At 37.8% G+C, this 27,748-nt stretch overlaps 1 protein-coding gene across 1 annotated transcript in view; it reads right to left on the reverse strand.

Moving 5' to 3' along the window:
- Positions 1-2,549: 2,549 nt before the first annotated feature.
- LOC121317006 (venom phosphodiesterase 2-like) overlaps positions 2,550-27,748 on the reverse strand; it is a 43,496-nt gene continuing 18,297 nt past the window's right edge. The window contains exons 3-24 of the mRNA XM_041252502.1: positions 24,970-25,095; positions 22,657-22,717; positions 19,590-19,687; positions 16,651-16,730; positions 16,409-16,528; positions 13,841-13,950; positions 13,390-13,455; positions 12,889-12,961; positions 11,608-11,716; positions 10,814-10,945; positions 10,003-10,034; positions 9,788-9,915; positions 8,372-8,441; positions 7,324-7,411; positions 6,675-6,859; positions 6,310-6,352; positions 5,774-5,928; positions 5,062-5,197; positions 4,228-4,302; positions 3,836-3,968; positions 3,348-3,504; positions 2,550-2,986 (exon numbers count right to left, since the gene is read on the reverse strand). Coding sequence (XP_041108436.1) covers positions 2,819-2,986; positions 3,348-3,504; positions 3,836-3,968; positions 4,228-4,302; positions 5,062-5,197; positions 5,774-5,928; positions 6,310-6,352; positions 6,675-6,859; positions 7,324-7,411; positions 8,372-8,441; positions 9,788-9,915; positions 10,003-10,034; positions 10,814-10,945; positions 11,608-11,716; positions 12,889-12,961; positions 13,390-13,455; positions 13,841-13,950; positions 16,409-16,528; positions 16,651-16,730; positions 19,590-19,687; positions 22,657-22,717; positions 24,970-25,095 — 2,345 coding nt within the window. The 3' untranslated portion in view covers positions 2,550-2,818. The remainder of the gene's footprint in view (positions 2,987-3,347; positions 3,505-3,835; positions 3,969-4,227; positions 4,303-5,061; positions 5,198-5,773; positions 5,929-6,309; positions 6,353-6,674; positions 6,860-7,323; positions 7,412-8,371; positions 8,442-9,787; positions 9,916-10,002; positions 10,035-10,813; positions 10,946-11,607; positions 11,717-12,888; positions 12,962-13,389; positions 13,456-13,840; positions 13,951-16,408; positions 16,529-16,650; positions 16,731-19,589; positions 19,688-22,656; positions 22,718-24,969; positions 25,096-27,748) is intronic.

Consider the following 27,748-nt stretch of genomic DNA (forward strand, 5'->3'; position numbering starts at 1 on the left):
TCCTCCCAACAGTTGTAACTTTATGTCATATATATATATATTATATATATATATATATATATATCTATTATATATATTATATATATTATATATAATATATATATTTAAATTTTTGCAAAAATGAAAAGAGCAATCTAGTTATTATGTTGGAATGTAAAAGCTATTTCTACACCACTGTAATCTTTAATGTTTTATTAAATGTTAACTTTAAATCAATACAAATGTACTTTTATTAATTCTGCCAAAATGAATATTATAAAGTTAAATCAAGGTACACAAAATCAAAATTAATAGGGATGTGTAGATATGTCATTTATAGTCTGTTTTAAAATAGTGCACTTGCAATATTTGACCACAAAACATTAAATAATCTATAAAAATCTAGGTTTAGCAATAACACCTTTCACAGTTCCACCAAAGAATTCAACTAAAGTAAACTTCTATTTTTGACATTTTTATTAAATCAGCAATAAACAAAAATGTATCATCAGAACTCATTTAAAATGATCCATTCAACTTTTATTAGAAAAGTAAATCATAATACACTGATATTTAATATTATATGTTCCATATGACTCTTGTGGCTAGGATTTAAAATGAATACCATGTACTATCTATATTTCCTTAATATTCAAATTCTTAATGGTTTAATATCAGTTTGTGAGTTTTCTGTCATTACCAATGGTTGTTTCTACTCAGCAGGTTATTTTCCAGTTGTATTAATGAATACCTCCTTTAATCATTTCAAACCGTATCAAATAGGAGTTCAGCAGTTCGGGTCAAACACCAATCACAAAATGTTTTAGTACAACTATTTATTGTGGAGAATGCAAAGTATGCGATTTTACAGAGAAGTATGTTGCATATACACATTAATTTGGCATCAAACCTAACTTTGTTTGAGGGCTCACTGCGTGGCCGACTGGATGAGGCAGAGACCCCCAATGGCAAAACCTTAGAAGGAGGAGATTGGGGGGTGGTGCTAACAATCTTAGCTAATGGGTAAATTGAATGATTGAATTTGGTGACGCAGAGATTGGTGTCTGACCTTCCTCCCAAACTTTACTTATGAACTTCATTTAGCAAAAGGAAAATCCCTTAAAATCCCTAGTCATCATTTATATTTCACAAATTCATCTTTTTCAGTTATTAAACAAGAAATCAAGTTTTTATAATACTGTGCGTAAACCAACAACAGTGCAGCAGTTACTTTTAAAAACAATGCAAACCACTCAAGCAATACTGCCCTCTAGTGAAGGAATGAAGATAGTCCTCATGTAAATACATGTACTGCATGAGAAGTTTCTACAGCAGGATCTGTAATGATCCAACTTAGAACTTAAAAAAATAGGACTTCATTCAACCACATGAAAATTATTGTAAAAAAATTTATACACAACAGACATAATCATTAATCCACTCTTATTAACTTCATTTGCACCGATGTGGTATTTCAATAATGAACACACATCTCCTTATATTGACCCTTTTCGTCAAACAATTACATGTGATATTGTATAATAAGGGCAGTAAAACAAAACAAAACAAAAAAAAACACATCTTCATTAAATATCTATATAGAGATACACACTCATACACACTGCAGTAAACAATGTAGTATTTTCTGTGAAGCATTCCAAAGTGACGTACACACAATAACGATCAATAAAACATCAGATAAAAAAGTACAAAGTTAAAACATTTAGAACATACAAAAGTAAAGAGATTTGTCAGACAGCTTTTCTACAGATACATGTGGGCCTGTTCTGACCCATGTTGTCCTTTGAAGCACCAGGTTAGAAATTTTTTCCTAAAGCATTTACTTTTTAAAAATGTCCATTGATTTGGCATCTCGTATAAGATCAGTCAAACTATCTTATACAGCAACACCAAAACTGTACGGGTGACCATATGATCTGGTGTGGTATGACAGAAGTTCTTGATAATACCATAAAATCAATATTTTTCTGAAAATATCATTTTAATTGATTATGTACATTTCTATACATTTTGTTTTGATAACTGCATGGTTCCTCGTTTCATTTAAGTCATGTTTCAAAGGAATAACATCTGGTTCATCAACAGTTTGACCCAACTATCTTGAGGCTGTTCCAGAAAAAGGTGAAAACAAAAGGACAAACTCAGCCTCCCTGATACCCCATGACAAGGCATTCCATAATCTTGGAGCCTTCTGTATGCAAATTGACTTTAAATTGACATTGAATTACTGGTGGTACGGAAATCATTTTCTAATTATATTAATAAATGATAATCTCAGAGTTGATCAAACCATGACTTAAAACCAATTTTTATCCAATGAAATCTATATTCTATTGAATATATAATAATGGTATCATGTTGCCACATTAATTGGATTTTAGTTAAGTGGCCGGAACACAAATTTATATTTATTTCTAATGTAATAAAAATAAGGAGCAGCCTAAAAAGGACTTTACTTTACTTTCGTTAATATTGAAATGAAATTCACAATTTCAGATAAATACAAATGAAATGAAAACAACTTTAAAATATAAAGATTTTACTTATTTTTTTGCACAAATGCCTGTCACAGAAAATATTTATTTGACAAATTACAGCAAAAAAAGACAAAACTAAAATAAAGCTACACAAGAATGAGCTGTCGCCATTTTCAGAACATTCGTGGTGTCCAATGTAAAAGTACCACACAGCTCCATTGTTTTTTGGTTACTGAAATAGAAAAATGAATCTGCTACAGTACATCATGGCCTGATTACAGGCAGCACAATAATAAAAAAAATGCATTTAAAAACCATGTATAAAAATGTCCTACTGGAAATCAATCTTCATTCTGAAAAGTCTGTAAAAATGTTTTTAAGTGTAAAATCTCTGTGACCGGCTGTTTTCTGTCCTGGTAAAAGCTGAGTCCTGTTAGCAGCTCTATATCTTGTGCACGGGCCGCATGGAACTTCAGCCACTCTTCCACCCACTGCAGGTCTGCACCAGTCTGAGAAGGAAATACAAGAGGCAAAATCAGTTAATTGGACAATTTTACCCCCCCCCGCGTTTTTTTTAACCCAATTTGAAATGCTCGAATGAGGAAGGTAGTTAGACAAGACAGACAACTTGGCACAAACCGGAGAAACTACAAGTGGTTTTAAAAAAATAAAAAAAAGTTACCATTATTGTTTAAAAGCCTGCAATGTCTTTTGGAGTCTTGCACTTATATAATCCACGACTGTACTCATGAAAACCTGTGTCCAAACGTAGCACTTTAATGCATTTTCATTCCATGACAGCTCTCCAAGTTTTACTGCTACGTATATCTTTACAAAATACAGCCACCCACTACATAAGAAAATACTTACTGTACAGCTCTCTGTGTTATCAGGTCTGTGAGGTATAATGAACGAGGAAACATCCAAACTGCCATTGCAAGCCTCAGGAGGGTAGGAAGAATTCTTACAGCTCGTCAACACCACAAAATAATGAGTTGGAATGAGAATTTTTGTGTCTGTGACATTTCTAAAAAAATTAAGTGAAATGTGTTAAATCAAACGATTTTCAATATCATGAATTTCCTCATAACGAACAGACTGTTCGGTTAGAGGCATTATAATTAATATGTTTACTGATGTATATCTGAAGAGAAATTTTACTATTAATAAGCAAAAATGTACATAGAAACTTTAAATCATTCTAAATATTTGTTACACCCATTGATTAACAATAAATGTGATGGTACCCCATTGACACGCTGTTGTAAGAGTTCATTCTAAACCAGTGCTTCTCATGCAGTGTATGCATTTGTTTGATTTTTTTTTTTTTTTTTTTTTTTTTTAAAGACACTGCTTACTGTTTAAGTTGTTCTGATGTATCAAAGTGTCCATCATAGTTGTAATCAAACACAGGTCCACTAATTACATTGAGTCCATTTCTTTCCTTGGCGTATTTTAATAGCAGCACACTGTGAAAATGTATCCAGCTATCTACAACAGAAAAGGAAATAATATATGTGATTTACAGCTCAGGAACAAATACAATCTGTCAGATCTGTCTGCCTCCCATAATAAAACTCTTATCCTTAAATGCTTAGAGTAATTTGCCTTTCATCCACTAAGAGGCACTGTTGCATTAAGAAAAGCAGGAGAGTTTGCACAGTCAGCATGCTTTTCAAATTGGGCAAAGTGTAAGTTAATGTATTAGGTCAAAAGTAATGTGTAGTTTAGTTTAATTGACAACGGTTACCTTTGAAAGCAGTATACATTGGCACTATGTTGCTAGTAATCAGCGAGTCAGCCTTTCTGCTGGGTGGCCCTAGATCTAGAGAAAGAAATGTATTTTACATGTACATTTAAAGCAGTTTGAAGATATACAAAATATATTGTATGTTTCTTGAAAGCCGTTAATATGTATATCTGTTATATAATACTAATAAATATCACAATTAAGTCACCACATTTTAGTGCACTTAGGAATGGATTTGATCATTCTTTACTCCAACGGGAGAAGACAGCTGGATACATTGAGCGCCTTTTACAGCACTAGGTTATTGCACTAGACAGCATCAAGCAATCCCAGGAGAAGCATGAATACATGGTTCATGCAATCCAGAGGGTCTGTGCTGCTGTATAGGAAGTGACCTTATAGTGTTGTGGAAGGGCAGTCTTGAATATAATGTTTGTGTGCTGGGGGATTTCTCCCTTATACTGCAGCCAAAGGGGGGCATTCCAACATTTTTTTTGGAGGGGGGATGACAAAAAAGGCACTTTTGCATATAAAAAAAAATATATATATATATATATATATATATATATATATATATATATATATATATATATATATATATATATATACACTGGTGTTGCTTTAAAATAAACCGCTTTCAAGAGACCTAACAGCCGTTCATCACTGTGAGACACAGCACTCTCCAATGCTTTCTGGAGTCTTAAATATCTCTAAGGGATTTTCCTCACTGAAAAGTACAGATATGCGAGAGCAACTTGGAAAATGCACATTGTTAAAGTAGTGACATTTGTAGCCTCTCAAGCTAGTATGACCCATATTTAATATAGTACTTACTAGGGGGGTGCAAGAATCCAAAGGTAAGATTAGGATCTTTCTTGTAGGTCCGACAGCTTTGACTCTGACTGGCAGGGATACGAACATCAGCTCGCAAACAGTTGTCACTTTCTGGCTGTAAAGAACTAACACTTTCCTTTTAAAAAAAAAGGAGACAGAAGTAGTAAGGTCCTATATTATTTGTTATCCTTTTTTGAACAAATTATACTACTGCATTCCATTCAAAATCATATAAAACAAAAAAGGGGACTAAGTTTTTTTCAGTGCAACGGAAAACACAACACAGGGGTATACTTTCAAAAACAATGGATGCGTGAAGGAGCGAAACATTTTTGGATTGTCGATGAAATCTGCAATGTAGTGCTCTGAGCTGCTCATGAGGAGCGGGACTGACCATGCTGTTGAGTGGGTTATTCAGAGCTGCCCTGAGCGTCTCACTTACTTAAAATTACCCGTTTACTCCACTCTAATTAGAAACTAAAAAATACCCTCTATATCCTGTTGCCACAGTAAATATGGCAAAATTTAGTGCCCAAGCAGTATGCCAAAATACAAACATGAACACCTTTAATGGTGGTTATCCATAATATTACAGTGCCATGACTATCAGGAATAATAACTGTGCACTTCAAAAACAAGACACCAGCTGAATTTAAGGTGCATATATTATTACCATTTTAATAAAATTGATAGTAAAACTATAGTAGCTTACAAATTTGTGCACAGTGTAAGCACTCCACAATGGCATCAGAAAATCCTGGCTGTATCCATTTATATATTGAGTATGGTATAAAAGGCAGTATTTAGCATTTGGTTGCAAAACTCGTGGTCTTCCAAATGGCATGTGAAGTTCATTTCCTTTGTTCACTTTAAAAGAACAATACATAATATTTTAGACATTTACATAATAAAATGTTATTAAAACAAAAATCACATGGCCTATTTATATGGTCCTCACTATATTAGTTACACAATAAAAAATTAATAAACAAATATAAAAATACAATTAAAAACACAGCTTACCCAATAATTAACCTTTTTAAAATGATCAAACCATTACTTATATTATTCTATAATTAAGTATTCTTTAAATCAAATCTGTTTAGCAATTGGTTACTTTAAAAGATAAGAAATGACTTGTCAAACCAGGTGTGTCATGATTAATTAAAATAGTTGTTTAGAAGCCCCAAATACTACCCTATATTTGATGATTTGAAGATAAATGCATACTTTTAGGAGATGTCTTACCTTGATCTGCATTAAGTTCCAGTTGTTTGTTCAGGTTTTCTACCTAAAATGTTAATTAATAGATAATGATATGAAAATATGCTAAGAGTATTAAACAAAACAAAAAAACACAGAAAAAGAATTTACCTAAAAAACAAACCACGGTGTGTACATCCAATTGTGTTTCAAAATCTGTGTGAAGCAGGGAATTCAATTTGCTGTTTATTTCAAGATATGAAATTAAAAACTGTTAACAGAGTTCTTATTTGACTAACACTAATAAGGGGTGATGGCCCTGCTATTTGATAAACTAAAAATATCTATACATCAAAAAATAAATAAATAAATAAAATTCAAGAAAGGGTATCAAGGAGATGAGATAGTACCTCTGGGTTACTATGAGAGCTGCATTGGCACCCGAGTGTATCTGACGGCAGCAGAGTAGTTACAGAACAGACGTCAGGCGATGACACCTCTGTAGGATGGACTGGATTATAGACAGGTCTCTTCAAAATATGATTCAGACTTCCATGTGTTCCATTGTTTGGGGCAGGTGTAATATTCAGCAGATCTATAACAGTTAAATAACAGTGTTAAGATCGAACTGTAAACGTTGCTTTACATGTTTACCGTGCGATATCTAGAATCAAGTGCCAGACAGGGTAACAGTCTTCTGAGCGCATCAAATATGGTTTCAAGGATTTTATACTAGCACAGGAAACTGTTGTGGGCTTTCCTATTTTAAGGTCCTGAATCTGAATTTTAAAAAAAGATCAGTAATGTACTGCTTCTGTCATTCGGGTCAGCCACAGGCTGCTGTTGCTACGGTCCCTTTGTGATGTTTGTTTATGCGTTCCAGGTTGAGTTATCACAGGAGTCCTAATGAACAGGGAAAGGCAGTGAGATTCTGGATGCCATATAATGGTTTTGAATATCTTCAGCAGGACCAACCACAGGCTGAAAAATGCATTGCAGGTAGATCAGCAGTATATGAATGGAAGTGCTACAATAAAACAGAAAACCTGTTCATCTTACCACACAGTAGGTTGTAGACTTCAATATTTTCAAACGGTTCCACTTTATTCTTGGATGTTATTCCTGGTCCATGTCCTATAAAAATTGTCTAAGGGAAAACAGTCTGTTACAATAGTTGAAAACCTCTCTGTACGTGATTATTTTTGTTTTTTTGAATATCCAACCATCTACGCTTTTTTTGTCATGTTGGTCTATTAAGAGTAACATGTTCTAGAAATTTTACCTTCAACCCAGTTACTTCTCTTTTTCATCAAACTCTATATAAACTGTTTCTCAAGGCCCAAATTTATGTCTATTGACAAAACGTGTCCTTTAAATACAACAAGCATGTAACATTTTGACATCGTAATACATTAAAACATACTTGTTTTGCATTTTAATTGGTTTTATTTACACTGCAATGCCTTACTTTTACTGCATATTTTCACACCACAAAGTAAACACACATCTTCACAAACTTCATTATAACAAATTCCTTGTCCTGTATTGTTTATGCCTCACTCAAGTAACACAAGACAAAAACAAATCTGGACATTGGAATACTTTTTATATGCTCCGTAGCTAAAATACCCAAAAATAGAATAGTAGTAGATGCACTTTGTCTGCAGCCCTATGTCTGCCATTCAGACACAGAAACTGCTGTGATAATATTCTGAAGAATTCCCTTTTCACCCAAACTGTCATACTTTCTTCTACCTCTCTATTTTTCTACTAATATATCCAGGCTTCTTTGTTCTAACTGTTATATACTTCTTATGACCGGCAGTGGCTTTGACAAACTAATCCTTTCCTGTCCTATCTACATTTGCTTTTGCAGTGGCATTCAAGGCTTAAACTATAAGAAACTAGCCAAGCAGAAGCAGACAATCACTCCAGCTAATGCCTTTTCATTGTACAGGGCCTCAAATCAACATAGATTGGAGGACAAAGACACATTTATTCAGAAACTACAAACATAATGAAGTCTGACTATCAGTCGAATATCCCTGAAACACTTATCGCTGTATGTAAATGCAGTCTGCAATCTAGTCAAGCACTAAATACTTGCCTCCATGTTTTTGAAGAGGTTGTCGGAGCCATGAAACCCGCCTGTACAATATTTCAGGCCTCCTGGCTTCCTGAAAGAAGAAAGCAGAACTGTATCTAACATTGTGTATATATGCGTTTCTTTAATGTAGGTGAAATACTGACTTGATTAACCTAATCTAGTCATTTTTGAAAACATCACAAACAGGACCCAGATCTCTGCTTTTTCCATGTTCCGATTTGCACCATGAAACTAAATCGTCTAAAACTAAATCTCCAATCTAGTGAAGACCTTTGTTCTGTCAGCATGTTTTTTTCTGCAGTTTAAAAGGTCTAAACCGGTCTATTGGGTAATACTCAGAGCCAAAGCCATTTACCTATTAAATATATTGCAATGAAGTGGAACACATACATTAGATAAAACTTGCATACCAACAGAGCCATTATAAGCCATGTGAAGGCTTTGTGCAGATTTCATCAGATATGGTATGATGCATTACCAGCTACTGAACTGTGAAGAATTCCCACCCAAATTACTGTAAATTAATACAAATTCACAAATTTCCTGTTTGTGCAGATTTGGAGCCCCGCCAGGAAAGAAAAAATGTGAATAAAAGGAATTGACCCAGTTCGAAGAGCTGAGTGTAAAGGGTATTGGGAAATGTATTAACTTGCATCCAGATTAGTGCTGTATTTTAGTGCTACAGATCCTAGGATGCAGTTGGCATAGACACAGTTTGAGTTAGTGCTCATGCATCAATCCCATTTCTATAAAGCAGTGCAAAAAAAGCATGCATTTCCATACAAGAAATAGAAAGATGCTGCTGCAGAATTCAACATTCCTGCCAACACTCTGAAAATGCAAGATACAATACAGGGAATATGAACAGCAAACCGGATGCACATTATCAATGTTTCCCCAATACGCTGATGTTGAGGTTGCTTTTGTGGTTTGAAAAGCCCAGTGATCAGAATGTGGCTTGCAGATTTCAAGTGCAGTTCATTTGCCACGTATACTTGAAGAGTTCACTTACAACTGCATTGAAGAAAATGCACCGTACTTTGCATTTTTCATTGTACTGCAACTTAAATTTGATTTTAGTGCTTCGGTAACTTCAATACAAACTAACAGTAAGAATTCGGCTTAAACTCCTGATCAGTTTTTGCTGACACCTTGAAATTCGTATAAATGAGAGTTGACTATTTTAAACATAATGTTAAAGGTAAAAAACTAAATGAATGAATGAAAGCAAAAAGAGAAAGCTTATATGGATGGATTCACACACATTAGTAAGTTACCACAGATAAGGGAATCCAAGATTAGTGTGAATAAATGTTCTGTGAAACCAGTCCATAAAGTTTTTTGTTTTTTATTCCCAATCAATTCGGACTATCAGATTTGCATAGTTATAGGTATTATAACTTCGGTTTAACTTACTGTGCTGCCTGCCACTGAGGCTTCATATAGAAATGAACTGGTTCAATTCTGATGTTGCGGGCGAAGTGAAAACGCTTTGGTAGGTGTTGTTTCATATAAGGTTTAAAGTGCTGACCGGGCACTTTGCACTGAAACAACAATCAAAACAATATAAATAAATCACCCACAGCCCAATAACAAATGAAGAAAATAATTAATTTAATAAATAAACTTACTGAAAGATTTTTCACAATGCCTTCATAGTCAACTGAAAAAGTCAAAAGCTGCAATTATTAATGTATTGAAAATGACAAACACTTTGTCAGTGACATGGTTTTTCTTATACTAGAATTGATTGCAACACTTGTTTTGCTTAACAGCCACATAGCTTAATAAAAAAGAAGAAAATACTGGACCGGTATTGGAGTGACTATAATCTTAGTTAGTTCCATATTATTTGTTTACTTTCTCCACTAAACCACCCACCCCCACCTTTGAATGAAACATTATACTGTGTTATATGTTTAAGGTCACAATGAACAGTTATAATATACACTTGAAATGTCCAATTGTATTTTTGGGCTCAGCTCACCGCTACCTCTCCTGTGCTGACTCAGGAGTGGTGAAGATGAACACGTGCTGTCCTCTGAAGCGCCAACTGCTTCTTTTCACTCTGCAGGCCTGCCATGCAGCCAAACCAGAGCTACAGCATCCAAGGACAATGCAGCTCTGGCCAGCTTGCAGGACGCCTGGCCCGTTTACAGGGGTCACTGAGCTGAGGACACCCTGGCTGACCTAGGCCCCCCCTGGGTGGTGCATGGCCAATTGTGCGCCACCTCCTGGGAACTCCCTTGCATGGTCGGCAGTGGAATAGCCTGGAGTTGAACTGGTGACCTCCAGGCTATAGGGCGCATCCTGCACTCCACGTGGTGCGCCATTACCTGATGCACCACTTGGGAGCCCCTTAATATACACTTCTAACAATAAGATATAATTTGGTCAGAAATCAAATGCTGTACAAAACATATGGAATAAATAAACACATACAGGTAAAAAAGTCCTCTGGTAGATTCTTTGGTCGTAACCGAGCGGCAGGACCAGGTACAATTATGAAGTTGTCCACATCATCCATATACTCAGATATATATTCTGCCTTATTACAGCTAGCTTGTTCCATTCCTGTATCAAGAAAAGCATCATTCATTTACTGTACTGTCTGTGCGTCCATGAAGTATATAACTAAAACACTTCAATATGAACTATAACACCCTCTAGCAGTGACATTACAGCTATATGAAAAGTGGATATGACAATTAATTACAATCATTTAAAATGCTTATATGTGGCATTCAGTTTTAAAACTAGTTTTTACATATTTTTAGAAGGTTCTGATCTTTTAAGCCAATGTTACATAAACCGGATTACTGTAAACGGTCCGTGTCAATCATCAGTTTCAGAACTGTAGCAGCAATTTTCTTGCAATGATGTAATGATGGGCTATCCTGATGTATCCAAGAATATACATTATACAAGATCCCCAACAGGATCAGCACATCTAACCAGTGATTACTGCTCCTGATTTAGATTCAGCTATACATAGTACTCCAGCTCAAACAGGAGAACGGATGCACCCTGAAACAGGCAATGCAGTAACAAGAAGAATTGGTATATATGAAAATAGTACTGTATTTGCAAGTATTCATTCTTATAGGTTGTACCTGATCACGCACTAGCATGACTAATATGAACTGTGTTCTTTCATTGTAACTATTAAACTATATACCAATATTTCCACAAGGTTTGTATTAATATTATTATCTAAAATTTTAAAAAGCAGTTACCATGATCAGACAAGAGGACAAGGTTTACACAGTTATGCAAGTGCCTCTGTTTCAAACCATCCATTAGCATTGCTACCATCTTGTCTACTCTAACCAAGGCCTGCTTTACCTGGGAATAAAAAAAAACAAAAAAAACATAGTAGGTCAAAGTATAAACATGCTAGACAGATTAGGGCCATGTGCAACGGTCCCTTTTCAAACAAATACTTTATTTTTTCTATATAAAACTAGCGAGAAATTGCTTGGAACAATAATTATTTTCCTGCTCAAAGCTGCAAATGTTACCATTAAAACATAGCTAGCGTCTCCAAAGCTTCAAAGCGTCATAAAACAATGGCTAACTATCTAGGCTGCCCACTGTGCCACGCCGTCCCCTTTTCAAGACAAACTACTTTTCTACTTCTTTTCTATATAACAAGCCCTTAGCGAGAAATTGCTTGGAGACACAATAATGGTTTGCTCCTTTTTTGTCTTCACTCTTTCACTCATTACTAATAGACATATTAACACCAATTATTTTAACAAAATCAGTAATTTTATAAACATGCTTTGTTTTTTCAGCAATGTACGTACCTACTGCTACTGCATTTTCACAATGATTTTTTTTTATATATACACGTTTGGCCCATGTTTTTATTTTGGCCCATGTTTTTAAGGTACTGCACGCAGGAAATAAAAATGTACATTATAAATATCATATGGGAGATATTGAAATTGGAGAAGGAATCTATGAAAAAGACCTAGGAGTTTTTGTTGACTCAGAAATGTCTTCATCTAGGCAATGTGGGGAAGCTATAAAAAAGGCCAACAAGATGCTCGGATACATTGTGAAAAGTGTTGAATTTAAATCAAGGGAAGTAATGTTAAAACTGTACAATGCACTAGTAAGACCTCATCTTGAATATTGTGTGCAGTTCTGGTCACCTCGCTATAAAAATCAACTCCCCAGTAATGTTGTTGAAGCTGACACCCTGGGATCCTTCAAGAAGCTGCTTGATGAGATTTTGGGATCAATAAGCTACTAACAACCAAACGAGCAAGATGGGCCGAATGGCCTCCTCTCGTTTGTAAACTTTCTTATGTTCTTATGTTCTTATGTTCTTGAAATTCAGATGTTTACAAAGATAGTTTTTATCACTTTGTGAATTAGTAATCGCTTCCCACCATCGTATCTAAAGGAATTATAGGGGAATCCAACTTTAAACCAAATTGCTGTTAGGAATAAACCGGTTTGATATTCTTTAAACCTGAAAAAAACAGCCAGACCGTAAACTAACTCACTTCACTGCTCACAGGTCCAAAGCGATGCCCAGAGCTGTCTGGTTCTTCAAGGTACAATGTGTTCATGTCAGGTCTTAAAAGAAACAACATGAAAAAGAATCTACTTAGAAAAAAATGTACTTGTAGTGCAGAAAACAAAAACAAAAAATAAACCTTTACAATTATGCACTGAACACAAGAAGCACTTTTTTTTTTTTTTAATTGTTATAACAAACATTCACTTGAACTGTTTTGCATCGTAAATCTTGTTCTAGTTGATTTGTGGTAGTTTTCTTTTTAGTTTTGCTGGTGCTTGCTTTCGAGATAAAAAGGTAAATGTCTCATTTGCAAACCTCACCCCTTGAAAATTATGACAGAGGTTAATTTCCTTCCTCGTCACCATGTGAAACTTCACTGATTGGGTGTGTTCTTTAAACTCCCTGAGACGTTCTCCTGAGGGATAAAGTTTCTGTGCCAACAAGTGTTCTGATATGCCTAAACAAATATTGCACAGCATTTTACCTTTTTTCAGAAGGTAAACTCAACCACTTAAGGACAGTGGAAATCCTTTCTTCAAATGGTATGCTCCTGCAAAAAGAAGAGTTTAACAAATGCAGCTTTTTCCCCAGCTTTCCTAAACAGTATTTTAAAGAACCACCTGTTCATTATTACAATAGGGTTACAGTATAAATAAAAGTGCAACTTACAATTGCATATATGTGTAATGATACAGTGCACCCCTTCAGGCAGCCCTTTACTACGGCTCCCATTTGCCCCATAATGCCATTACACTAACACTAGTATTCTTGTTATAACACAACACAGTCTCTTAACTATGGCTCCTGACTACACTGTTATAAAGGGAGGGCACTGTATCTGGTGTCCTCATGTTTTTAGGGTAACTGAAATTCAACAAATTAAATTAACTACACATGTTAGTCAACGTAAAGTTTAAGAAAAATCTTTTACCCACCTGTTATACATCTGGTAGATATCTGGGTAAGTCTCATTGATTGCAACATCTGATCCAGGCCAGAAAAATGTTGCTGATTTTAGATTGTGATACTTAGCAGTCAACCAGATCTAGAAAAAACACAAACATGAATCTCCTGGAGCTAAACTACATTAGTCCCATCATTCTCTTGTGGAAATCGACCAGCGCAACAGATTGAGAAACCACTAATTATATTTTAAATGTATTATTTTAGGTCAATTTTACATTCACAAAATGGACGTCCACCCATTTATACCAATGTGGTGGAAGGCTTCTCTGGAGAAGTAGGCAGATTCATATAAAATTAGTCACAGAACTGCATTGTATAGCAATGCACTCAAACTGAAGGACTTGTGAATAAACTGATGGTTCATTGGATAGAAAGAGGGTTACTTGTATCTACTGCTGTACCCCCCATGTGTTGCTAAACATGCTTTCACTTCTCAAAATGCACTCTAGCAACTATTTATTTTGTTTGCGTGGGAAAAAGTTATTTTTATATATATTGTATTACAAGTAACCCATAATACTGTACAAGTTCAGAAAAATAAACCAACTTGAAATCAGTTATGCACCCAATACAAACACTATTCTGTGGCAATATGAAAAGTAAAATATACAGTATATAACAGCCTGCATAAACTAAGTATAAACTAACTAGTGGAATACTGAGATTGTAACCCGTCTCCTGGCCTCTCACTGTGGAGAATGCCTGCACCTACCCTCAGAGGTGATAGCAAGCACAGTCGCTTGAGCAGTAAATATGTCAGCTCAGATGAATGCATGGACTCAAAACGGAGGCTTCAAGTGTGTATTGAGCACCACGTTTAACCTCCAGAGAGGTACAATGTCTTTCATAAGTGGCAGAAGCCACTAAACGCCTTTCAAAAATTGGTCCTGCAAAAATGTCAGTAATACTACCATGGGACAAGTTGTTATCCCATGTAAGGGGTCAGATGTCAATAACCCTATTTTACAGACAAACAGCTCAAATGCCGCCGTTCAGGGGTCAGACCCAGAGCTACAAGCTCGACGGGTCGGTATGCCAGAAGGTCTCTTGTGCCTGACTGAGCAGGTCATGGCTTTTGGGCAGTCTATGGCTGGCTGCTCTGGATCTGAGTGTTTAAAACCAGTCACCTTGGCCAATAAGGGGCTGCTAGGAGCACCTTGGCCTGGCCCTGCCTGATTTTCTAGAGACACAGCAGGAGCAGGGCGGGTATCTACAGCCAGCAAGTCTCTGCCTCCTATTATGGAGAACAAGAAGGGACAGTGGGTTGATTCCTGGGAGGCAAAGAGAACTATCTCTGCTCTCCCAAACCTCTCCCAAATAATGGGTGAGCCTCCATTCTGAGGTGCTTGAGACTAGGCACAAATGAGCCAGTCATCCAAATAATAGAGTACTCTGATGCCTTTGAGTCTCAATGGGGCCAGGATAGCTTCCATGCACTTTGAAAAGGCATGGGGACCTAGAGAGGCCAAATGGTAAGACCCGGACCTTGTACGCTGTTCCCTGAAAGGCAAACTGCAGGTACTTCCTGTGCGTTGGTTTAATGGGGATGTGGAAATCACGATGGACCTCTATAGTCTGGCCTGAGTGTCAATTTTGAACCTCCTTCGGTTCAGATACAGGTTGACCTGTCTGAGGTCGAGGATCGGTCTAAGGGGGTTTAGCATGCAAACAGCCTGTTTTTTGCAGCAGAACTGCTACCTCCAGAGACACCACCGTGGCATCCTGTGGTTCCGTGACTGAAGTTACAGTCATGCTCCGAAAGGGAGGGGGACCATGTTGAACTGCAGTGAGTAGTTGGTCTGAACGGTAGTAAGCACCCAGATGTCCTTGGTGCACTGATGGCAACTAAAAAGGGGCACAGGACTGTGGCAGCAAAGCAAACCCCTAGGGTTTGTAGCCTCCACAACAAGCTGCCTGTTCTGAACACCACCTCTGGCAGTAGGAGCAGCCGGCTGTGCCGATCTTGGAGGCTGCCTGCGGCCAAGGGTGCCAGTTTGCTGTTGGTTTGCGCACTGGGGGTGGTCTCTTGGGAAGCAAGCGCTTTACACAGACACAAGAGTACATTTTATATTCAGTTTATATAGCACCTTTCATAGTGAACTACCATCAAAAAGCGCTTTACAAGATACAAGACTAGGGTGTGTGAACTATGCATCAGCTGCAGAGTCACTTACAACGTCTCATCCAAAGACAGAGCACAGGGAGGTTAAGTGATTTGCTCAGGGTCACACAGTGAGTCGGTGGCTGAGCTGGGATTTCAACTAGGGACCTTCTGGTTACAAGCCTGTTTCTTTAACCATTGGATCACACAGCATCTTGTAGAGTAGTGAGAACTATGTTGTAGATGTAGAACATAAAAAGTGACATTAGCTAAATAAAAATGCAAAAAACAAAACGTGAACCAGAAATGGAGAGGAAAATGACTGATTGTTTTGCCAAACCTACAAAGCCACTTTTAGTTAGAAGATTTGTAGAATTAAATCAAAAGGGTAACGTCACAGAAATGCCTAAAACAGTAAATCGGTCTGTTTACTTACAGGTTGGCCTTGGTACCAGCTGGGATTGAACTTCTCCTTCACTTTGAGGCTGAAAGTGGAATTTCGAGTCACATCATACATGTGGTTATCCACTATACCATGTGATTCTGGATAGAGTCCCTGTAAAACATTAAGGGAACCAAGTAAAAATGCCAGACTTACAGTCACTGATGCCTCTCATTTTTACCTCAGAATCTATAGCTAAAACCTATGGAGAATTGATTGTAGAATGTAATACTCACTGTAACAATGCTGTAGTGGTTGGGAAATGTTTTGGTAGGGTAAACAGGTCGCATGTAAGGGGCTGAGGTTCCACATTGTTCTGTAAAAAATATATATATATATATATATATGATTTTTTTATTGTCTTGTAATAGTCAATTAGTCATAATCACGGTAGATTGTATTTAAAATGTCTGCAAGTAGACTGTGGACTAAATATTTAAAACTATTTGTTAGTCAAATGAAATATTTATTTCTTATCACTTAAACTGAATGTCTGTGTCCGAGAAATCTAGCTTAAAGTTTACTTTTAAATTGCTTAATTACTGTGAAATTAGCAAAGTGTTTTCCCTTTACAAATGAAAACAGGATGTATTGGATTATATGGTAGCAAAGGAGGAATTTAGTTTAAATTTTTCCAGTTTTGTTTACTTACCTTAACTTAAAATTGGCAGAGTCTAGATGCTAAACTTTTGTCCATTTAACCCCTCTTAAGTACGGAGTTAATTTACATTATAACAAGGGAAATACCTTGTGACAGCATGGAGAGACAGCTGACAGGAGGAAAGAGACCCCATTTGGGCTGGCAAGGGTTAGCTACCCTGTATCCATCTCTTTGTTTTCAAAAGGTAAACAGGATGGTGGACACACCCGCCCAAGGCTTCTAAGAAATTAAGAGAAAAATACCCCTAGAGTCTGCGAGAGCGGGGGTGGAAGATGACTCAACTTTGGATAACACTGTTAACGACTTAGGAACGGAAACCGATATGAGAATGGAGAGTACTTCAGAAAAGACTAGTTTAAGATCTGCAGTTAGCAAAGACATGGAACTCCAGGTTTCTGTCTGCGGCTGCAGCAAGGCAACAACAGTCAGGGGTTTGAAGATTCATCAGGGGAGAATGAAATGCTTGAGGGAGAAGGGACAAGGGCCTTCCATTGATCAGTATTTCCTAAGAAGTCAGTCAAGTCAGTCGAATGAAATCCAGCTACAGGAAGCAAACCACAGTTTGCAGGATATCAGCACCCCTGTCATAGACATGAGGAGAACTTGCATGGAAACAACTAGTAATGAACCTAATGATCCTTCCGAACCCGGTCAGATGAACCAGCGTAAGAGAGAAAAGAACCTCAACGGGCACAAGCCTGGAGTTAAATGGCCAAGTGCTTGGGTTTGGAATTAAAAAAGGAAGGAAAAAGTACAAACTATTCCTGGAAAGTCTAGACGGCAGCAGGAGATTGACCGCTTAGAGAAAGGAGGCAGTTGAGGAAGCAATGGAGAAAAGCAGAACAAAGTCAGAAGGATGGACTAAATCTGTTACAAAGGGTCATAAAAGATAAGCTTGCAACATTGTGCAGAGCTGAGCAACTACAGAAACGCTACAAAAAGAAAGAGCGTCTGAGAACTAACTTTTATAAAGATCCACTCAAATTTGTAAAGATATTCTCCAGTGAGAAAAATGGCACACTAAAATCATCCAAGTTTGAGCTGGAGATATATTGGAGGAAACACATACAAAGGCAGGAGCCTATGTCAACTCCTTCAGATATCCCACCTATCAATCCACCCGAATACGAAATAGAGGCCTGTGCACCTATGTGGAAAGAAGTAGAGCACGCTGTGAAAAAAGCAAGGGCATCATCATCATCTCCAGGGCCTAATGGAGTTCCATAAACAGTGTACAAGAGTGCTCTGGAGTTCTACGAATCCTGTGGAAATTGATGAAAGTGATATGGGAAAAGCAGGTTGTACTAAGAGCATGGCGCCGAGCAGGTGGAGTCTTTATACCAAAAGAAAAGGATTCTACAAGCATCGTCAGTTTTGTCCTATTTCCCTATTAAAGATAGAAGGGAAGATTTTCTTCAGCATTATTGCTCAGAGATTGTCAACCTACCTATTAAAGAACTGCTTCATTGAGACTTCAGTACAAAAAGCAGGCATTCCAGGTTTCCCAGGATGCTTAGAACACATCAGCATAATCTGGCAACAAATTCAACCAGCTTAAAAGGAGAGGAAGGCGCTCCATGTGACATTTCTGGATTTGGCTAATGTATATGGGTCAGTGCCACATGAACTTCTTTGGGCAGCAGAAGAGCGAGGATGGAGAGTCCGAGTTTACCCAGTGGAGGTAGGTTGTCGTGGATTTGTGGCACACTCTACAACCCAGTTTCTCAGAGACGTCGGGTTCAGTGGCCAAGAGTTGCGTCGCACAATGAAGAACTTATCTGAGGCAGCAGAGAGAAGCAGCAACTGGCTGTGGTTATGACAGAAAGATTCTGGGTGAGGATCTCAAGCACAATAGAAAGAAAGCAACGCTGATGTACAGGTAAGTAAGCTGGGCTGAGCTGAGTGGGAGATGGAGGGGGGTGATGCTGGGACGCCAGAATCACTGTTGAGCCCTCTTGAGGTGCCGTGGGCTAGTCAACGAAACTTAGAGGATGGAAGCTGCCCACTTGAAGACCCCAGAGAATGTACCCTACTTAGATCAATCCAGACGGTTGTCATGCTGATGCGCTGGGGAGACTGCACTGGGTTGATCCCCGGAGCCAGCATCACAGCCGTTGTGTGTGCTGATGCGCTGGGGAGGCAAAATGAGCTGATCCCTGGAGCCAGCATTACACTTCAGCAATCAACACCAGACAGAATAATATCTACATCATCAAATGGAAAACAGCGCAAATGGATGGAGATACAGATGGATCACATTAGTTTACTGCAAAGCTACATCTTAGTTGGTGCTTATCTTGGCAAGATTCAAGTTCAAATCAGCATGAAGTTCAACATCTACTCTCATGTAATGGAAATCATAAAAACATACCAAGTAAAGCAGAAATACAGTAGTGAGTAGAAAGTTTATAAAAAACATCTCTAATGATGTAAGCAATAGCTTGTTAAAATATAACCTCCTTTAATGCAAACGAGATTTTGTAACATGCAAAATTACTTGTATAAAGTACTTACTTAATTTACTTATTGCTGGCATTAAATTACCCCAGGTTTGCAAGTATTCAGCTCGGAACCCATCCAAGGAAAACAGAATGACAGGTTGCCGTGAAAATCTGTACACAAATGTGAGAATTTGTTAGATTCACTTTGACACCTAGCATTTTCATCAAAGCTCCAGCCATTGGGGCTTACAATGGATCACATTCCTATAAATGCTTTGGTTACTTTGGACTGCCAAAAATATATATATATAAAAATTCCAAATCAAAACAGGTAACAAATAAACAAAGCAGGCTAAACCCCAGTGGAATACCATCAAACCCAGATTGTCCAGACACCAGACTGAACCAGACAAGTGGTGGGTGTGTCAGCCCACATGCTGGCTCAAAATATATGCAAGATGTAGTCTGTGGCTTTGTGGGCAGCGTTGGTGGCTGCCATTTCCTTAAATCGTCGGTTCTATTTTTTGGAAAACAAAGTCTCCACAATTAGGCAAACATTCCATGTCCCAACTCAGCAAACATGTTAAATGTAGACATGTGGTTTCCATGACAACATTGGGAGGCACACTTTATGCCTGCTTTTTAATAGCCCACTAGCTGTATACATTATGGGCTGGATTCTCAAAGCTATCTACTCCAAAGTATCATTAGCGCAACTTTTGTCTGAAAGGAATAACACTATTTACATTTCTAAAACTACTACTACTAATAATCCGCTTAAAACTACTCACAAACCCACAAAATTAAATGTTTGAGATGTTTATTTTTGGTTTGTTAACTCTATCAGGTGCACTTCTGCTATCTGAAAAAAAAAAAAAAAAAAAACACATTTGGATTAAATGGCTCTGAAAATCTGGCCATGTGTAGTCTAACATGGAGGTAATGTATCGCATATTTCACAAAAAAGAAACAATGTGTGACTGTGTATGTTGGCAGTTGTGAAAACATAATGTATGGCTGTGATTAAGTTGAAAATCGGACCCCTAGAAGATAATTAAAAAAAAGAAAAAAAAATATTGTCCAAATTAAAATCCATGCCCTCCTCCTGCATTCTTTGCCACATGAGTATACATACTCTAATCACTGTTTTTTTTTTTTTTTTTTTTTTTTTTTATGAATAGAGTTTTGTATTGACAATGTCCACAAAACACTAGGGTCTCAAAGTTAATCACTTACTGGTGTAGAGACAGTCTGTCAAACAGAATACTTATTTGAGAAGACTTATTAAACGTTCAACAATATCACAAGTTAATTATTATTTGTTTATTTAGCAGAAGACTTTACCCAAGGTGACTAACAGAGACTAGAGAGTGTGAACTATGCATCAGCTGCAGAGTCACTTAAAACAACATCTCACCAGAAAGACAAAGCATAAGGAGGTTAAGTGACTTACTCAGGGTCACACACTGAGTGAGCCAGGATTTGAACCGGGGATCTTCTGGTTACAAGCCCTTTTCTTTAACCACTGAACCACACCATACCATGATTTGGAAAATATATTCCCCCAAGGACAGTTTAAATATCACAATGTTAAAATACCTTTGTGTGATGCATTCACGGTACTGTTGAGATGCAATTATATCATGAAATACCAATTGTATTTATAAACAGTGAGTGAAGGTTTCAAGTTATTTTATTATTCCACTGAAAGACAAAAAGTCTCTTTTAGACATTATTCAAATTAATAGGATATGTTAACCAATTACAATGTTTGATGTAGTATTCTCATTTCTACTAATAGTGCATCATATATTTCTAGGGAAAGCACTGCAGTCTATGGTTTAACATTTCACAAGTTCAAGGCAAAAGTAACTGTGACGTGAATTGCCACTTGCAATTTCCAAGGCTTGGAGTTAGCAAAACAAAGTATGACAAATATATCTGCTCTATTTAAGATGATTTACTCCTACAGCACGCTTGTATGTCCTGCCTGTGCACCAATTTGTCATGTAAAAAACAAAAACAAAAACAAAAAAACACATGAACGGACAAGTACTTTGAGAGCTGCTAAACTGTTACACTGACTGTCAGGCTTACTTTCTCAGCCAGGGAAAAACTGAAAAACTAAAACCGATAATAAAGCTACCAATTTTAGAACACCTGTTGGAGTACAAACCAAAGCTGCACCTCTTATTTAGCGAGCCTCTGTAATTCATATCTTCAATATACAGCTATGGTCAAAGGTTTTGCATCACCCTATAGAATTAACAGATTTTGCTTCATAATGGTTGATTGAAACCTGCTGATTAATGTTGCGTTAACCATTGACTTACATACCGCTTTTTTATTTTTCCATATACTTTATGAAAACTGACATTGAAAAATGTAACATTTTGAAAACTAACATGAAATGTTGTACTACTATCATGGCTTCTGGTAGATTTGAGACATCATTTTGTAGTTTCTTTGATTACATGATGTTAAATAAACTATCCAAATTGTGTTCATATAGTTTGTCTCAATCCTAAAAGTATGGGTGATGCAAAACTATTGGTCACAGTTGTAGGCTTGAGGAGCAGCAGTCCATAACAGGATGCACTGAGCTGAGCCACCACACTGTCGGGTGCAATTAGTCTGGCATCACTAATGGAACACATTGCTTTGATACGCTGATCTTAAAATAGGTTTCAGGATCTATTGTTTCAAAAGTTACCAAAATGTTTTGCAGAATTACACCTATTTTGTGTATTTTTCATCTAAATTATTACTTTAGCAATTATACATTTATATTTTTCATCTAAATCAAAAGTTGTTAGCAATTATAGATTTCATAGTTTACAAAGATTCTTTTAAAAGTTTTTTTAAGAGCAACACAATATTGTGGCGAAATGTACTGATCCAGTGTATGTATTCCTGGTTTTATAATGTTAAAATGGTTCCTTTCAGAAAATTAGCCTTTGCCAATACCATTTTTGCTAACTTGGAAAACCCTCGAGTCAGAAACCCAATGAAAAAGCTTTTGCACATTTGTATCTGTAATAAGAAGCTGACTACAACATGAAAAACAAACAATATCAATTGAACATGAACAAACACTTTGTATTCACACAGTTCTTGTGTATTGTGTATGCATATATTACCCTGCTGGACACTGGGGTGTATCAATATCCTCACAGTCTTCCTCCACCCAGCTTTTCTCACCTTTGAAAAAGATTAAACAAAAGACATATCACCTCGTCATAAAAGGAGTCATGTTAATGTAAGACTTCGAAAAACTTTTAATTTCAACATTCATAAAATGACTGGCAATCCACATAAAAAAAAGCAATGAAGGATGAAGGAGCAGGCTGAGCATTTATACACGGAACGAAAATATAAATACAACATGTAAAGTGTTGGTCCCATGTTTCATGAGCTGAAAAAAGATCCCAGAAATTTTCCATACGCACAAAAAGCTTATTTCTCTCAAACTTTGTGCACAAATTTGTTTACATCCCTGTTAGTGAGCATTTCTCCTTTGCCAAGGTAATCCATCCACCTGACAGGTGTGGCATATCAAGAAGCTGATTAAACAGCATGATCATTACACAGGTGCACCTTGTGCTGGGAACAATAAAAGGCCACTCTAAAATGTGCAGTTTTGTCACACAACACAATGCCACAAATGTCTCAAGTTTTGAGGGAGCGTGCTATTGGCATGCTGACTGCAGGAATGCCCACCAGAGCTGTTGCCATAGAATTGAATGTTTATTTCTCTACCATAAGCCGCCTCCAATGTCATTTTAGAGAATTTGGCAGTACGTCCAACCGGCCTCACAACCACAGACCACGTGTAACCACGACAGTCCAGTACCTTCACTTCACCTGCGGGATCGTCTGAGAAAAGCCACCCGGACAGCTGATTTAACTGTGGGTTTGGACAACCGAAGAATTTGTGCACAAACTGTCAGAAACCTTCTCAGGGAAGCACATCTGCATGCTCGTCATCCTCACCAGGGTCTTGACCCGACTGCAGCTCGGCGTCGTAACCGACTTCAGTGGGCAAATGCTCACCTTCGATGGCCACTGGCACGCTGGAGAAGTGTGCTCTTCACAGATGAATCCCTGTTTCAACTGTACCGGGTAGATGGCAGACAGCGTGTATGACGTCACGTGGGTGAGCGGTTTGCTGATGTCAATGTTCTGAACAGAGTGCCCCATGGTGGCGGTGGGGTTATGGTATGGGCAGGCATAAGGTACAGACAACGAACACAACTGCATGTTATCAATGAAAATCTGAATGCACAGAGATACCGTGACGAGATCCTGAGGCCCACTGTCGTGCCATTCATCCGTCGCCATCACCTCATGCTTCAGCATAATAATGCACGGCCCCAAGTCGCAAGGATCTCTACACAATTCCTGGAATGTCCTGGTTCTTCCATGGCCTGCATACTCACCAGACATGTCACCCATTGAGCATGTTTGGGATGCTCTGGATCGACCGTCAATATCCAGCAACTTCGCACAGCCATTGAAGAGGAGTGGGACAACATTCCACAGGCCACAATCAACAGCCTGATCAACTCTATGCGAAGGAGATGTGTCGCGCTGCATGAGGCAAATGGTGGTCACACCAGATAATGACTGGTTTTCTGATCCACGCCCCTACCTTTTTTTTTTTTTTAAGGTATCTGTGACCAACAGATGCATATCTGTATTCCCAGTCATGTGAAATCAATAGATTAGGGCCTAATTAATTTATTTCAACTGACTGATTTCCTTATATGAACTGTAACTCAGTAAAATCTTTGAAATTGTTGCATGTTGCATTTATATTTTTGTTCAGTGTGTGTGTGTGTGTGTATATATATATATATATATATATATATATATATATATATATATATATACACACACACACACACACACACACACACACACACACAAACACACAGGTTTGATATTTCTAATTCGCAATTTTACAACCAGGACTCATTTCAGTAACAATCTAATGTACTTGCTTCCAACTGCAGAATTTTAGCTATCTCAAAACCGTTCAAAAGATCTCAAGTGCATCATTGTACATTATTAAGGCATGTCCTTATTGGCTGCAACTATACTTTTAATTTCTGAGAGAGTACAGATCTCACAATGGCAAAGCATTTTACATCTTTAAACCACAACAGGCTCTACTGCATAAAAACAGATTAAGTTTGTTAATATCAGGTTTTCGATTTCATAGACTTGGGTGTTGGGTGGCTACCTCTAATTAAAGCAAGCTTGAGAAATACACTTTCTCAACTGTTACAAAACATAGTGTAACCTGGCAACAATGAACTGTCTCGTTAGTTATGCAGCGGTTAGCTTTCATATCAAGCTCACCAGTGTATTACAAACAGCTCCACACTAATGGTTGCTAGACAGCACTATAGTGCTACCATATTTAGCTTCCATATTCATTTAATTCTTACCTTGACAAACACTGTTATAGTTGGTACAGCAGTCTCCTTTAGTTAAACAGTCATTCGAACAGAAACAATGACTTCCAGGCAGCCTTTGTTCACCACACCGATGTTTGGTACAGGCCCAGTCCAGAGCTGCAAACAATATTAAAAAGATAACGGAAACACACATGGGGGTACTGTGCACTTATCTATACTAAACATCCTAACAAAAAAACACTTAAGCATAAATTTCCGCTTGTTATGCAGCTTAATTAGGGGTTTGTAATACTCAAATAGGTCACTGGATTTAGCGCCGTGTATTGTTTACTCGATGCAGTAATATCTTTTACAGCTTTAATGTAAGCCACATGTTACATTGCAGCTTGGTAATGCTGGCTTTCACAACAAATCCTGACTATTTGTCTGATTTATTTAGTGAGATGTTATATCCAGTTAGCCATTATGAAACAAAACATACATCAATAGAAAAGGCTTTTTGGCTGTCCACCAATTACCAAATTCCTACGTCTGATTTATTATTTATCTACTTGCAACTTTTCAAACACTTCGAATACAGAGAGATGACAGTGCATCAGCAACAAGACTTGAAACAGCAGTGTGATCCAATCCAGGCTACATTATCCTACCAGCACAGACAACAAGCTCAAGGGTAGTTTATTAATCTCACAGTAATCAAATACCCTAATGGGAGTGGGTATCCATGGGTGAAACGGGTAGTCGGAGGGTTAGGTTTATGTGTAGATGCTACTAGAAGCGGAGATGTTCCTGGATTATTTGGCTCTAGACAAATAAAAAACATGCAGTTCACACAGTATATGATAAATTGGGCTCTAGCTCTGGAAAGATTTATCTTTCTAAATCTTTCCACAATGCAATGCTTTCCATAAGTAATTTAGCATCATGCTCCAAATTTAGCAAGGAAATAATTCTTCTTACTCTGTTTTCAAAGAAAAACAATGAGCGAAAAGGGAGTATTTCTTCAAAGGAGATGACCGATAACAGCACACTATTACATGTTTACTGCACTCAGACTTCAAACTATACTTCCATACCACAAGCACCAATTACTCACACATGGCAATACTTTTATTACACCAAAGAGCCTGACCCTGGATAAAGAACTGAAACGGAACTCAATTTCAATGGAAAACCTAACATTCTATTTACTTGGCTGCTGACACACTTCCTGGAAGTCTAGACAGCGATTTCCCAGCTGCAAACAGGAACTGGTACAGCGGAATACTGAACCACAGGCTTCCAAATTACACCTGTTCTTACAAAGTTTAACGGTTAAAAAAAACTAGAAATCTCCAATAGAAATTATAACATAAACACCCTCTGGACTCTTCACAAAGCTGTAACTCATGAGTAATTTAGAACGTGATTTTTCAAAGCCTGCTTTTATAAATAAAAGGAAGTTTGATATTCATGAAACTGGTCTATGGATTGGCTAAATTAAAAACAGCAAAAAAACTTAAATATTTCATGGACGGGAGCTAGGGCTGCTTGAAGAATACAGATATATAATATAGTTAGTATTTAGAGGCTTAGCCTCAAGGGAATGATTATGGCCTGTGGGCCAGGAGTGCTTGTTTTGAACTGAAGGTTTGAGCCATTAGTGGCCTGTGGGCCGGCAAAGGACGGGGTCTGGACTTTATAATGCAAGAACCTTGTACTGTAGAGGGCGACTCCATGGGCCCCCGGGACCCCCTGAAAAACAGAAAAATCTTCTGACACTACGGAGAATCCTGAAGGCGCTGCCTCGTGGACTGGGCCATGCCCCCAGAGGACGGAGTTTAAGGTATGTAAGGATTGTAGATGACTACAGTTCTTACTGGTACAGTGAGAGAGAAACAATAGAGTCTCTGGGTGAGACAAGAAAATAGCGTATGAGCTGCAAAAGAAATGTGTGGCAGATGGTCCCCTCTAACCCGCTGCGCCGAGGACCCCCCTTTTTGAATGAAGGCATGAGTAGCTGCGGCTGACTCGAGGCCATGGAAGTGAGACGCACTATCCCCCCAAAAGGATGGACCACTGGCTCCCCGCAAAAACCACACCTGTGAAGAGAAACAAAAGACTGCGTGCCAATGCGCAACAAAAATCAGAGAAGAGGCACAAACGAGGACGAAGAGAGATGGTTAGTAAAACTGGCTATGTAAAACCCTCTGCATGGTGGAGAGGGTGCCCTCACTCCGGGCATACTAGATATTGATTGGTGAGCTGCTGAGATGTCTGCAGGAAGAGAACGAATGTAGGAGTGGACTGCTGCTGATGACCAATGACCCATTAGTTTTTATAAGGTGATGACTAATGTTGGCTTTTGCTGTTGGTGAGGCTGCATCGATCCTGAATGAGTGCAGGGTATAGAACTGGGGAAAGAGACCTTCTTTGGAGATAAGAGAAGAAAGGTGAGTTGAGAACCAGTGTCTTGTAAGAACATTACGGGAACAATCAATGAACAGTGGAGCTAGGGGGCTAAAGGGTTTTTTGACGGATAGGAACCTGGACAAGGAAGAGTAACGGCAGAGATGGGAGTTTATCTTGGATAATTGAATAAATTGTCCTTGACGAAGCTGGGCAGTCTTGGATGAGTGAAGGAACAGAATGAAATGATTATCGGGAATTACTGAAAGATCACAAGAACAAATAATATGGCTGGGAAACTGGATAGTGATGGTACTGTAAATTCTGCACTTCTTAGAAATCCAAAGAAAGCTGACAGGCACATAGCTTCCATCACCAGGTCATCATATGGGTTGAAATATCCGGAGCACAAAATTTAAAT

The sequence above is a fragment of the Polyodon spathula genome, chromosome 6 (genome assembly GCF_017654505.1).
Source record: "Polyodon spathula isolate WHYD16114869_AA chromosome 6, ASM1765450v1, whole genome shotgun sequence".
Classification (NCBI taxonomy): domain Eukaryota; kingdom Metazoa; phylum Chordata; class Actinopteri; order Acipenseriformes; family Polyodontidae; genus Polyodon; species Polyodon spathula.